This window comes from Muscardinus avellanarius (assembly GCF_963383645.1).
Source record: "Muscardinus avellanarius genome assembly, chromosome: 1".
NCBI lineage: Eukaryota > Metazoa > Chordata > Mammalia > Rodentia > Gliridae > Muscardinus > Muscardinus avellanarius.
Genome location: NC_137786.1, coordinates 8,636,879 through 8,651,469, shown reverse-complemented (window position 1 = coordinate 8,651,469; position 14,591 = coordinate 8,636,879). Strand labels below are relative to the sequence as shown.

The window sequence follows — 14,591 nt, the reverse complement described above, 5'->3', positions numbered from 1 at the left end:
ATGTATATTTCTAGTCTTGTTGCTAGAGCACCCCCTCCCTCCTGGATGCATTTTTGCAGGTCAGCATTACAGAGGTGCGTCTCAGTTACAGGTGTGTCTCATTGCTTGGGGTCCTGAGGCCTCTTCAGATGCAAAATCCAAGCAACCCTTTGTCGGCGGTGTCCCCCAGTCTGGCTCTGTCCCCCAAAGTCATCGGGCTCCTCAGCGTTTGCTTCTCTGGCTGTCAATCTCCTCTCCAGTCTTGGCTCCTTGGAAGGTGTCCACTCTTTCCTATGAGCTTTGCCATTCTTACAAATTATTGTTTGGTTACATTCAATCTGGAATTTTTGTTTATTTTTAATTTTATTTTATTACTATTATTATTATTTTTGGTACCAGGGATTGAACCAAGGGGGCATTCTACCTCTCAGCTACACCCCCAGCCCTATTTTTTATTCTTTATTTTGAAACTGGGTCTCACTGAGTTGCAAAGGGCCTCACTAAGTAGCTGAGGCTGTCCTTGAACCGTGATCCTCCCAAATGCTGGGACTACAAACGTGCACCATCATGCCCGGCAGCCTCATCAATTTAGCAAGACTCTATTGAGGTAGAATGCCCCTGGGTTCAATCCACAGTACCAATAAATAAATAAAAATAAATGCCAGAGATAGAGTTAAAATGATTTTTTAAAATTTTTTTTTTTGGTGGTACTGGGGTTCCTGGAAGCCCTTCTACCTCCGGGCTACACTCCCAGACCTATTTTTACATTTTTATTTGGAAACAGGGTCTCCTAAGCCAGCGCGCGCAGCTGGCTTCGAACCTGCGCGATCCTCCTGTCTCTGCCTCCCAAGCGCGGGGATAACAAGCGTGTGCCACCACGCCCGGCTAAAATGATTTTTTTATAGTAGCCTTAACTGTAGCTCACTTTCTGTTTATAATCTTTGGTTTGCATTTCAGAATAAAACGCACACTGTCTCCCTGCAGCTCACTTCGGTCTCTCTGATGGCTAACGAAGCTTGTCCCTGTCCTTGTGACATCGGCCACAGGCTAGACTATGGCGGCCTGGGACGCGAAGTCCAAGTCGAGCACATCAAGGCTTACGTGACCAAATCCCCCGTCGACACGGGGAAAGCCGTGATTGTCATTCAGGACATATACGGCTGGCAGTTGCCCAACACCAGGTACATGGCTGATATGATCGCAGGAAATGGGTACACGTGAGTATAAAATTCTCTTCTTTTGCTTAAATGCACTTAGGCCTCTGTGGTCCGTTTCATTCCTTTAAGAAAAATAACAAAAATGAAACAGACCTTCGTTCTCCTTTACATTATTTACATCCTTATCTCCCTGTGGTGAAAGTAAATGGAAACTGTCATATGAAATCAAACATCTGCTGCCAGGCCTGGTGGCACACACCCACGAAATCCTTGTACTTGGGAGGCTGAGGCAGGAGGATCACAAGTTTGAGGCTAGCATCAGCAATTTAGCGAGACCCTGTTTCAAAACAGAAAATAAAAAGGGCTGGGGTAGAGCTTGAAGATAGAATGCCTCTGGGTTCAATCCCCAGTACCAAAGGGAAAAAAACCTAAACACCCACGTGTTGGGAGCTGCCGTTCCCAACCCAGTCCCTGGGCTTCAGCTCCCTGGGAGTGCCTGGCCCAGGACTGTGCGACAGAGTCCTTTCCGAACCACAGAGGACCCCTCCCAGACACAGCAGACATCAAGGGCTTGAAGTGGATGCTCAGAGCCCCAGGTTAGATTTCAGTGTGCCTGCACCTGCTGCACCGCTGTCCGTGGTCAGCCTCATCTGTCTGAAGGAGTCTGAATTAGGCTGTGCGTCACAGACGGCCTGAAGAGACTTCACTCACCACCCCCAGGGATGCAGAAAGCCCAGCAGGCCCTCTGCCTCCCAAGCGCGGGGATTACAAGCGTGCGCCACCACGCCCGGCAGGTATTTTTGTTCTTTATGGCGGAATAAAATGCCATTGTGTGAATAAACCATATTATTTGACCTGTTCATCTATTGACAGACACCTAGGCTGGGCCCATAATTTGGCTCCGTGAACTGTGCTGCTATAGACGTGGATGTGCATGTATCACTGTAGTTTTCTGACTCTGATTTCTTTGGAAAGACTCTGAGGAGGGATACGGCTGGGTCATATGGTGCTCCCACTCCTCTCTTTTAGGAGCCTCCATACCGACATCTACAGTGGTTGTACCAATCTTCAATCCCACTGACAGTGTGGGGAGAATTCCCGTTTCCCACAGCCCTGCATTTTCCCATTTATCCCTCCTTGAGATGATCCTGATCGGCACGGTCCCTCACGATGGATGGTCCTCCCTCTTACCCTCGAGGTAGTCCTCTGAGGCTGGGCCACGCTGGGCGCTGTCTTTTTGTCAGATAAAGAAATCAAGGCTAGAGTTGACTGAGTGATCACAGGTCACTGCTGAGACTGGCACTTGAATTTCCTAACCCAAGTGTTGATGTTCTGCCCACCTCACAGGAAGAGCTGGGCTCCTCCCGCTGCAGCCTTTTTACTTTGGGAAATAGGTCTCTGGCCAGAGTGACACTGGCTCTGTCCCTCCTGGCTTGACTTAGGGAAGAAACCCAGGGACTCCAAAGCCTGGCTGGTCCTCCCTGTGCAGTCTCTTCGAGAACCTATGCAGGCAGGGAATTGAGTCCCACTGGCAGTCTTGGGGTGAGTCAGCTCAGGGACTCAGGATCTGCGGGGTCCTTGGTTAACGTGATGGAAAAGAATTTCAGCCCGCGCCAGTCAGAGACACGGACAGAGGTTTATGTGGGGAAAAGGAAGGAAATACAGATTCAAGAGGGAATGCGGGCCCCTCAAGATGAGGAAGCACTTGGGGAGCTCAGGGTTTGTCCTTGCAGGGGACTTTCATGAAGGGCGGGCAGGGGCGGTGTGTGAGGATGTCTCAGTCTCGTAGTCCCCGCGGCAGTGTATGGGGATCTGGTGGCCTGGTCAGCTTTAGGGTGGATGACCTTAGTCTGGCAGCACCGAGGCGCTTCCTGGTGGTCTGGTCAGCCTCAGGGTCTTCAGGCTGATTGGGGTCCTCATCAACTGATTGACGGATAAGCTGGAGTGACCTAAATTATAGGTTTCTCAAAATATTGTATCTGTTTTATTATCAGTGCACGGGGCAATTATAGTTTCTTTTAGTTAACTCTGGGATCTGCAGGTTTCCCAGGAATTTGGGAGAGTCGGGCTTGGGAAAGAGAACCGGTTTGTGGACGAGAGGCTGAAGCACTTAGCTCCAAGTTCTTATATTAAAGTTATATTTTACTTTTCCTTCCTGTCTCCTTTCTACCTACTTATTCCTTCTAGGCTACACCAGTCTGAGCTGCGGCTTGGGAAAACTGCTTGGTCATGGTGACGGGCCACGCCGATCAGGTGTGCCCTTTGGTCTGAGGCTAATCTGGACATCCAGGGCCTCTGTGCCCTGCTGCAAGGTCCGGCTTCTTATCGCTGCCCGCCCCAGGCCCACGTGTCCAGGTGCCCGCACACCTTGTGCTGGCATATCTCTCGGGGAGCGCCCAGTGGCTGGGTTACACCCAGGCTGCCGGGGACCATCCTTGGTGGGGAAGCCGAGGCGCCCGGCCCTGGCCGAGCAAAGCTGGCCTTTTTGCAGCAGTCAGTGTTGGCCTCCGTGGCCACTGCTTTTCCTTCTCCATAAGCAGACTTCCCGGCTTAGCAAAGTGCTTCATACGGTAAGCATGTGCCACAAGTCCAAGCACTCCGGAGCAAAAATTGCAGAAAATCTGTTTTTTACAGAACCATTCTTCCTGACTTCTTTGTGGGCAAAGAGCCATGGAGCCCCTCTGGAGACTGGTCCACCTTCCCCGAGTGGTTGAAAACCAGAGATGCCAGAAACATCAATAAGTAAGTTCAGGAGACACGGCTGGGAGTGGGGCGCAGCCTGAGGGGGAGAGAGGTGGATCCGACTTCCCAGCGCAGACTCCAGGGGGAGGAGGGGCCCTCATAGCCTCCTCTCCTCCTTCCTCCCCAGGAGGACTTACTTTTCAACAGCGTAAAGGAAAAAATTTTTTCTGTGGTACTGGGATGGAACCCAGGGGCGTTCTACCTCTGAGCTCCACCCCCAACCCTATTTTTTATTCTTTATTTTGAAAGAGTCTCATTGAGTTGCAAAGGGCCTCACTAAGTAGTAGTAGAGGCTGTCCGCAAAACACCTTCCTCCTGTCTCAGCCTCCCAAATGCTGGGATTACAAGCGTGCGCCACCACGCCCGGCTGGAAAAACGTTTTTCTCCAGCGCAGTGTATGAGCTGAGAGTAGACGGTGACAAGCACCCTGGCCGTCCCGGCTGGTGCCACCGCTTCCCTCTCTGAGAAACTCCCCACGCCACCGATGCCAAAGGGGGTGCTATGGATGGCGGCCCAGGTCCTGTGTCCCCGCAGGTGTCTGTAGACAAGTGACGGCAAACAGTCCTGCGCGCACAAGCAGTCGTGAGAGTTCATAGAAGTGAAAGAAGGTGGTTTTGGGATGAAGACCAAGTCTGTAGCCCAGAAGCCATTCCCAGGACTCATTCTCCTTAAAGCATATATTCTCCATTTCCTGTGTGTGGGCTGCATTCTGAGCCGCTCCCACTCACCTCTGTGGGGCAAGGTGGCTGCAGCAGCTCCAGCCTTCTGTTGCTTCCCTGCCAGCAAACGCAGCCAGTCTTATTATTTGTCCCTGTGGTTATGACCAGGTCAGAAGGTAATCCTGGAACCAATAACTGTGGCCGGGAGATGGTGCTGCTTTGACTGGCCAGGCATGGGCCACCAGTTCTACTCCTGGAACCCAGGACAGAGTGCTCGAGAGCAAGTCCATGGGCAGGGGTGGGCATCCAAGCTGAACTCGGGGTTTCCTCAGGAAAGCGGGGAGCAGGCTGAAGCGACTCCCGCAATCCAGTGTACCCTCAAGTCAGAGAGTTTTCCTAGCAATGCCTTCTTCCTCTCTGTTCTTTCCAATTAAGGCATTCTCTAGTACAAATAGCAAGCAAATGCATAAATAATTGCAAATATACATCATTTTCCCCCTGTCGGATCAAATAGAGCTTTTTTGGGGGACCTTGTGCCCTGCCTCCACTTCGGTACGGTGCTTCTAGGTGGAAATGGATTCAGATTTCAAAAGGAAGCGTCTGCAAGATGACGGCCACCGTTCTTGGTGTCCCGTCTTGAACAGCCCCAGTGGCTTTCAGAGTTGGGGGTCTCAGGAAAGGAATAAGTGAGTGCAGTCAGTGAGCGTGGGGGAGCCGCTTGAATTTGTGGCCGGCACCTCCTGAGGGAGAGAGAAGGTGTCCGTGTCACAGGGATCAGGTCTTTTTGTTTTGCAGTTACTGGAGATAGAACTCAGGGGCATTTTACCTCCGAGCTACACCCCCAGCCTTATTTTTTATTCTCTTTTTTGAAACAGGGTCTCACTGAGTTGCAGAGAGCCTCACTAAGTAGCTGAGGCTGTCTGCAAATCGCAATCCTCCGGTCTCAGCCTCCCGAATGCTGGGATTACAAACGTGCACCACCACGCGCAGCCGGGATTAGATCTTGGACGGAGGTTGTGGGATCCTTACCGTGGTCTCTGGCCGTGATCCCAGGGCTTTAAAGGCTGCTGCTGGGCTCCCAGCTGGGAAAGGAGCGCATCAGATCTGTCTTGGGAAGAAGAGCACAGCATCCCTGCAGCTCTGCCTGGTGGCTGGAGGGCTGGCTGGGCAGGGACACTGTGGGATACGGTGCCACTTGACGGGGTAGCAGGGATAGAAGGTTCCGAAAATAGGAACCCTTGACAGCTGCAAGCAACAATGGCTGGCTGGCCCATTATCAGCACAGCCCTTGGAAGGCTTTGCCACATAACCTTTTCTTTCTAGAGAGGTTGATGCCGTCTTGAGGTATCTGAAACAGCAATGTCATGCCCAGAAAATTGGCGTCGTGGGATTCTGCTGGGGCGGGATCTCCGTGCACCACCTGATGTTGACGTACCCGGAGTTCAGGGCAGGGGTGTCTGTCTACGGTGAGTCTGCCTCGTGTGTTCTCACACCCGGGCGCAGGGGGAATGGATGAGTGACAGTAAATACAGCTCTCTTCCACTCCGTGCAACACAGAACCCAGTCACGGTGACGACCAGCTTATGAAAGTTGGCTGTGAGCCTGGTGCGTGCCTGTCATCCCAGTACGTGGGAGGAGGAGATGGGAAGGCTGAGGCTTGAGGCCAGCCTCAGCAGCTTAGTGAGACCCTGTCTCAAAATAAAAATTAAAAAGGTTTGTGGTTAGGCTGGGTGTGGTGGCCCACGCTTGTAATCCCCCGCTTGGGAGGGGGAGACAGGATGATCGAGCAGGTTCGAAGCCAGCCGCGCTAGCTTAAGAGACCCTGTTTCCAAGCCAGGCGTGGTAGTGCACGCTTGTAATCCCAGCATTCGGGAGGCTGAGACCTGAGGATTGTGGTTCACAGAAAGCCTCAGCTACTTAGTGAGGCCCTCTGCAACTCAGTGAGACCTGGTTTCAAAATAAAGAAAAAAAAATAGGGCAGGGGGTGTAGCTTGGAGGTCGAATGCCCCTGGGTTCTATCCCCAGACCCGCAAAAAACAAAAAACAACCCCCCCCCTGTTTCCAAATAAAATATATATAAAAAAATAGGTCTGAGAGTATATCCTGGAGGTAGAAGGGTTTCCAGGAACCCCAGTACCACCAAAAAAAAAAAAAAAGTGTTGGGGTTAGCCGGGCGTGGAGGCGCAGGCTTGTCATCCCAGCATTTAGGAGGCTGAGACCAGAGGATCGCAGTTTGTGGACAGCCTCAGCTACTTAGTGAGACCCTCACCACTTAGTGAGCCCTTGTTTCAAAAATAAAGAATTAAAAATAGGGCAGGGGGTATAGCTCAGAGGTTGAATGCCCCTGGTTCCATCCCCAGACCCCAAATAAACAAACAAATAAACAGTTTGGGGTTATAGCTCAGAGGTAGAATGCCCCTAAGTTTGATTCACAGTCTCTCTTGTCTCCCTCAAAAAGGAAAAAAAAAAATTGACTTTAAGCTGGGCATAGAGGCTTATGCCTGGAATTCTACTATTTGACCCCAGGCCTATTTATTTTTCTGTTTTGAAACAGGGTCTCGCTAAGTTGCTGCGGCTGGTCATGGACCTTTGATCCTCCTGTCCCCGCCTACCGGCCTACCAAATACTGGATGACAAACGTGCTCCACCACACCTGGCTTATTTATTTATTGAGAGAGAGGGTCTCACTGTGTGGATCAGGCTGGTCACTATTTCCTGGGCCCAAGTGATTCTCCTGTTTCATCTTCCTGCAAAGATGCTACCTTGGACGACTCAAGCTTTTTTTTTTTTTTGTTCTGGGTATTGAACCCAGGGGCATTCTACCTCCCAGCTACACTTCCAGCCTGATTTTTGTTTATTCAGTTTTTTTTTTTTTTTTTTTTTTGTGGCACTGGGGATGAAACCCTGGGGTATTCTACTTTTGAGCTACAGCCTCAGTCCAATTTTTTAAAAAAAATTTTATTCTTTTGGGTCTTACCAAGTTGCAAAGGGCCTAAGTAGCTGAGGCTGTCCTTGAACCACTACCCTCCTATCTCAGCCTCCCACGTACTGGGATTACAAGTGTGCGCCATCACGCCCAGCTTTTATTCTTCATTTTTGAAACAGAGTCTCACTCAGTTGCAGAGGGCCTCACTAAGTAGCTGAAGTTGTCAGCAAACCCGAATCCTCCTGTCTCAGCCTCCCACGTACTGGAATTGCAAGTGTGCGCCACCGTGCCCGGTTTTCAAGCAATATTTTTATTAGCAACATCTGCGAAAACATTTTTCCAAGATATGAATTGCTTTCAACTAACACACACACTCATGATGAAACACACACGAAAAAATCCACTGCATAAAATGTAAATGGCAATTTTTTAGCCCAAACGAACCAACGTTACCATAGCAACAGGAATACTGTATGTAGATACAGCGTACTCAGTATGTGATATAGAAGTATGCAGACTAAAAATTAAAAATGCTGAAAATAAGATATGCAAGGAAATTTGGCTAGTATTTTATAAAGTTACCCTAAGGACATCATGGAGTTCTTTTATACCATGTGTCATAAAGCTATACAGGTGCCAAAGAATCTTATCTGATTTAATGGTTACTCACTGTGTTATTGGTACTTTCACCTACTTTTAGCATTAAAAATTCTTTTAAAGATTTACTTACATAAGAGGAAGCAAGCACAGTAAATCTCTGTCACCCTTGGGCACAGTGAGGCTGATAGATGGGTTGCCACTCAGGAATGCCTTTGTATGGATTAACAAAGGCTCCTGCGCCGACGTCTTGCCGGCGCCACCTCCCGGCTGCTCTGCTGGTGTGCAGCAGTGAGCGGCAGGGCCCGGCAGGGCAGAGGCCCACAGCCCTCCAACAGTCCAGGCCCACAGCCCTCCAACAGTCCAGGCCCACAGCCCTCCAACAGTCCAGGCCCACAGCCCTCCAACAGTCCAGCCCCACAACAGGGGCTTTGCCGAAGAGGGACAGACGGCATGGCCGTCTACATTTCCTGCGGCTGCCTGCCTCCTAGAGAGGGTTGTAGAGAATCCCTGGATCACACACAGCATGCTTTAGGCAAGGATGAAAACTGGTTTTTGCAGAATGACCTGCTACGGCCAGACAGTCACACACTTGCTGTCTTATCTGAGCATAATACCCATCCCAATGGCTATTCTTATGGATAAACTCACTCAGTGCACCCAAGCCGGAGTCTATGGGGCTAGCTGGGCATGCTGACATGCCTGTAATCCCAGGAGTTTGGAGGCTACGGCAGGAAGATTGCAGGTTCAAGGCCAGCCTCTTCAACTAGCTAGACTCAGCAACCTAGTGAGACCCTCTTCAAAGTGAAAAATGGCTAGGGGTGTAGTTTGGAGGTAGAATGCCCTGGGTTCTATCCCTAGTGCCACCACAAACAAACAAACAAACAACCCTCCTCCCCCCAAAAAAACCCTGTAGGGTTTATGAAGACAGAAATTTCTAGGACAGTAACGAGAAAGTTACACCTCTTTGTAAATGAAGACTATCCCAGGAGGAAGCGTTTCTCGGACTATCCTGTCTCTATGCATGACGCGGCCTGCAAGACCTGATTCCATTATTTAAGGGCCTGATTCCTAGGGAGATGCAGAATGGGGAGATCAGACAGCCTGTGTTGCACTTTTACACAAACTTTACAGGCTGGCTACTTCTGAATGGCTAAAAAAAGAGAAGAAAGCCCCCTCCCACCGCCAAACTTACTTTACTTTGAGAAACCAAACCAAGTGGAGGCGGGTTTCTGCCCGAATCGGACTCTGACGCCCCTGACCTTGACTTCCAGGCATCATCAGGGATTCTGAAGACGTTTATAGTTTAAAGAACCCCACACTGTTCATTTTTGCTGAAAATGATGCTGTGATTCCACTTGAGCAAGTAAGTAGGCCTCTTTCTTCCTCTCATTTTGTATTTACTAACACGGCCTGACAATTTGAGGGGAAAGTCCTTAAGGACTCATGTAGTCTGGGGATGGAATCTAGGGGCATTCTCCCTCTGAGCTGTATACCACCAGCCCTATTTTATTCTTTATTTGGAAACAGGGTCTCATTACTAAGTTGCTAAGGCTGGCTTTGAACCTGTGGTCCTCCTGTCTCAGTCTACCAAGTACTGGGATTACGAGCATGTACCACCATGCCCAGCTCTCAACATTGGGAAAAAAAATTATATATATATATATATATATATATATATATATATATATTTTTTTTTTTTTTTTTTTTTTTTTTTTTCAGTATTGAGGATGGAACTCAGGGGCATTCTACCTCCGAGCTACACCTCCAGCCCTATTTTTTATTCTTTATTTTGAAACAGGATCTCACTGAGTTGCAAAGGGCCTCATTAAGTAGCTGAGACTGTCCATGAATCGTGAGCCTCCTGTCTCAGCCTCTCAAATGCTGGGATTACAAGTGTGGGCTATCACGCCCGGCTTTCAACGTTGAAATTTTAAAGATGGATTTTATCAGGGATTCCGAGTAGAACTGTAATTTTGCAAAACATGCTTACTTAATGTGACTTCAAAAGGAAATGTTCTCAGCATGACCTGGATACCTGGCAAAGAAATAGGCCCTCCCTCCCCCCTGCATAATGAAGTGTATTACCTTCAAGGTGGATTCTTTAAATCCAGTCAATTGATAAGGAAAAAGCAGAAGGAAAGTGTGATTCAGCTGCACACTTGTAAGCTTGCAATCCCAGCATTTGGGAGGGTGAGACAGGAGGTTCATGGTTCACAGACAGCTGCAGCTACTTATTGAGATCCTTTGCAACTCAGTGAGACCTTGTTTCAAAAATAAAGATTAAAAATAGGGCTGGGGGTGTAGCTCAGAAGTAGAATGTCCCTGAGTTCCATCCCTAGGACTGAAAAAAAAAAAATTTATATGAGCCAGGCGTGGTGGTACAGACCTGTAATCCCAACACTTGAATTGCAGGTTGGGGAACAACCTCAGCAACTTAGCAGGAGACCCTCGGCATCCTAGTGAGACCCAGTTTCAAAATAAAAAAAATTAAAGGACTGAGGGTATATTTGGAGATAGAATGTCCCTGGGTTCAGTCCTTAGTACTGGTGGTTGGACTTAGGACTTTCAGATTTATAATGGTGTGAAAGCAATACACATTCAGTAGAAACCATACTTTGAATTTTTTGAATTTTTGAATGAATTTTTGAATGAAGTTGGATCATTTCCCAGGCTAGCAGCGTGTGGTCTGATCCTTCCTCAGCGATGCGTTGCGGCTCCTGACCAGCCCTGTAGTTAAGGGGGAGCGAGCAGTACCCCACTGGGTGCCCTGTTGCCAAGCTAGGGCTGCAGGGGGCCAGCTCTGCTCAGTGCTCTTTTTGGGAGGAGGGACGGGATGATGTTGGAGATGGAACCCAGGCCTTGCACATGCTAAGTAAGAAGAGCTCTACCACCCAGCGATACTCCAGCCCGTTAAGTGCGGTTCTGACCTTTCATGATGGGTTTCTTTGGACACGGCTCCATCGTTAAGTCAAGGAGTCCCTGAAACCGCTGTCATTACACTGCTCTGGAATCTCTTTTGCCAGCAGCAAGTGTTAAAGTTAAAAGAATTTGCTGTAGCTGTGGAACTTGTTTGGGATTTATTTGTTATTATTTTTTGTGGTACTGGGGGTGGAACCCAGGGGCTTTTCTACCTCTGGGCTACACTCCCAGACCTATTTTTTTATGTTTTATTTGGAAACAGGGTCTCACTGAGTTGCTGATAGCCTTACTAAGTAGTTGAGACTGGCTTCAAACCTGTGCAATCCTCCTGTCTCAGCCTCCCAAGTGCTGGGATTACAAGTGTGTGCAACCACGCCCGGCTTTTGTTATTTAAAAGTTTTTGGAAGCTGGGCATGGTGGTGAATGCCTGTAATCCTGGTACTAGGATTAGGGTTGGAGACAGAAGGATTTTAAGTTTGAGGACAGCCTCAGCAAGTAGTGAGATTCTCAGCAACCTAGCAAGACTTTGTTTCAAAAACAAAAAAATAAAAGGGCTGGGGGTGAAGATCAAAGGTAGAATGCCCCTGGGTTCCATGCCAAATACCACACACACAAAAAAAAAATCAATCCCTAGTTCAGTATACACACTCACAAAAATTGGAGGTACTGAGGTTTGAACACAGGGGTATTCTACCTCTGAGCTATTCCCCCAGCCCTATTTATTTATGTATTTTGTGGTACTGGGGATTGAACTCAGGGGCAATCTACTTCCAAGGTATACCTCTAGCCTTATTTTATTATTATTTTTTACTAGGATTGAATTCAGGAGAATTCTACGTCTAAACTATGCCCCAGCCCTATTTTTATTTTGAAACAGGGTTTTGCTAGGTTGAGTCTCACTACTTGCTGAGGCTGTCCTCGAACCTGTGCTCCTCCTGTCTCAGCCCCTTACTAATGGGACTACACGCATGTGCCACCACACCTGGCTTATTTTTTAAGCAGGGTCTTGCTAAACTGCTGAGAACCTCACCAAGTTGCTGAGGCTGGTCACAAACCTGCGGGCCTCCTGTCTAAGCCTCCCAAGTACTGTGATTACAGGCATGTGACACTACCAAGTCTGGCTTATTTTTTATTTTGAATCAGGGTCTTGCCAAATTACAGTGAGCCTCCTAGTCGTTTCCCAAGTACTGGGATGATAAGTGTACACCACCATGTCTTGCCACTTGTTGTAATTTTAAACATTGATGTTAAATCTCTTTTATAAACACAAAGTTTATAAATTGATGACAAGAATATTCCACATAAGTTAAAATCATATCATGATGAGCTGTGCATGGTGGTGCACGCTTGTAATCCCAGCATGTGAGAGGCTGAGACAGGAGGATCGCACAGGTTCGAAGCCAGCCTCAGCTATTTAGTGAGACCCTGTTTCCAAATAAAGTATAAAATAGGCCTGGGAGTGTAGCCCGGAGGTAGAAAGCCCCTGGGTTCCACCCCCAGTACCACACACACACACACACACACACACACACACACATACACACAAATCATATCATGACGAAATCTTTTGTATACCAGGTCTCCTTGCTGACGCAGAAGTTAAAAGAACACTGCAAAGTTGACCATCAAATTAAAACATTTTCGGGGCAAACTCATGGTTTTGTGCATCGAAAGAAAGAAGACTGCCTGTCTGCGGACAAGCCTTACATTGATGAGGCGAGACGGAATTTAATCGAGTGGCTGAACAAGTATATTTAGCACTGATCAGGTGCAAACGTTCTCAAAATAGCTTACATCTAAAAACTTGCCTTGAGATAGATTTTTTTAACTTTATATAAAGTTGGAATCCTGAAATTCATTTAATCAGAAACACATTCAGTAGAAAATGTTAACGTATGAAAGTAATCTTTGACATGAACATCAAATAAAACCCTTAACAAATGGGTCAGAGACTGCGGAGTTTGAGTGAAGCACGGAGGCTTTTCAGGGACCAGCTGACACCACAGGGGGAGGCTTTCCAGTCTGTAATTGATGCGGACTTCTGAATGTAGCTCATCAACTCAGGTAGATTAAGAACTCAGCTTAGACATGTAGCATTGCCGCTCTCCTTTTTGTACTGGGGATCTAATTGCGGGGCATTCTACCTTTGAATTATATCCTAACCCTTTCCTAAAACTTTGAAATAGGTTCTAAGTTGTTTAGGCTGGCCTTGAACCCACAGTTCTGCTGTCTCAGCCTCCCATGTACTGGCCTTACAGGTATCTACCACTGGGCCAGGCTTAACATGAAGAGATCTGAATTGTCACATGTATGTATTGCGATATGAGGAATATTGAAATTAAAATGTTTTCATTGACCCAATTTTATCAGGCTAATTTGTATTTGTAGTTTAGCTAATAGAAATTGATGGTTTATAGTCACCCTGTTTGCTAGGCAGTGGTTTCGACACTGACATTTCATTTTGGGGTCCCAGGGCACACGGTTCCATCAGGATGGAGGCAGCAGAGGGTGAAGACCCTAGTGCAGACCCCGCCTACAAGGGGAATGTGTGCTGTACGGCAGATGTGGTGCACTGCTACTTGTTTGGTCTTGTGATTTCTCATGAAGGTGGCCATGATGCCCAGTCCCATCCTGATGGGGTTCCCAGGGACTTGGTCATGGATATTTAGAATGCTTTCCATAGGATCGTTCCAGCCATACCGGGTCCTCACAGAAAACTCACTCATGTGGGTAGGTATCCTGGGGTTCCCATTGGACCCGGGCCCAGCTCCTGACTGAGGTGTTTTTCCCTCTGGGAGAGCTCTGCCTGCAGGACAGCTAGGTTCAGATGCCAACAGATGCCAGGAGGCAGCTCAACACCAGCCATGGATTCACAGGAACAGCGTTATCTAGATATCCTGGGGTCAAGGACTGTGCACGGAGGACAGAGGACAGGAAGCTGCCCGGGGCCTGCAAGCCAAGCGGAGCGGGGAGCATGAGAGGACAAGGGGCCGTGCGCCATCTTCCCAGCCCAGGTGTCACCACGCAGGGGCCTCAGGGTCCAGGGACGGTGGTGATGCAGCAAATTCTTTTCTCCTGGTGGTGCATACGCGAACTTTACCACCATGAAGCCCTATAAGCACTTTTAGACTCTTAGAAACAGGCAAATGGGGGCAGAAGAGAGTAGGAGCTCCCAGCGCGCTTGGTTGTGTAGGTGGAACTAAGCACCTAGACACACCAGCACTCTGAGGTGGAAGCACGCGTGAACAGCGAGTCTCTAATCAAACATCGCTCACTTAGGATCAAGCTCACACTCCCCTCAACGCTGTAATAAATCCCGAGAATAATTCATGTTTAAGTTTTTAAAATAGTTCCTACAGCTTATTAGGAAAGCCTACCCAAACCCCTTCAATTAGGGCAGTATTTAATTAACATTACAATGAATGTTTCTTAAACTTAAAAGATAAAAGGTTGTTTAAAGAAATCTCTTTAATGAATACAAAAGCTTGTGAGACAGAATGCCTACAATTACACAGCTCTGAACAAGTGAAACCATGGTTACCAAACAGCTACTTTTATTACAGCATCTACAGTATCTGAAAAAGGGATGTAATAATAAATAACTGTAGC

The 14,591-nt window shown here is 48.0% G+C and overlaps 1 protein-coding gene across 1 annotated transcript; it reads left to right on the top strand.

The window, feature by feature from the left end:
- Positions 1-981: 981 nt before the first annotated feature.
- Positions 982-12,740, top strand: CMBL (carboxymethylenebutenolidase homolog; the record flags this gene model as incomplete). Its single annotated transcript, XM_080718963.1, has 5 exons — positions 982-1,196; positions 3,771-3,878; positions 5,861-6,003; positions 9,335-9,426; positions 12,561-12,740. 5 exons carry the CDS (start codon positions 982-984, stop codon positions 12,738-12,740), a joined length of 738 nt encoding a protein of 245 aa, XP_080575089.1.
- Positions 12,741-14,591: the final 1,851 nt, after the last annotated feature.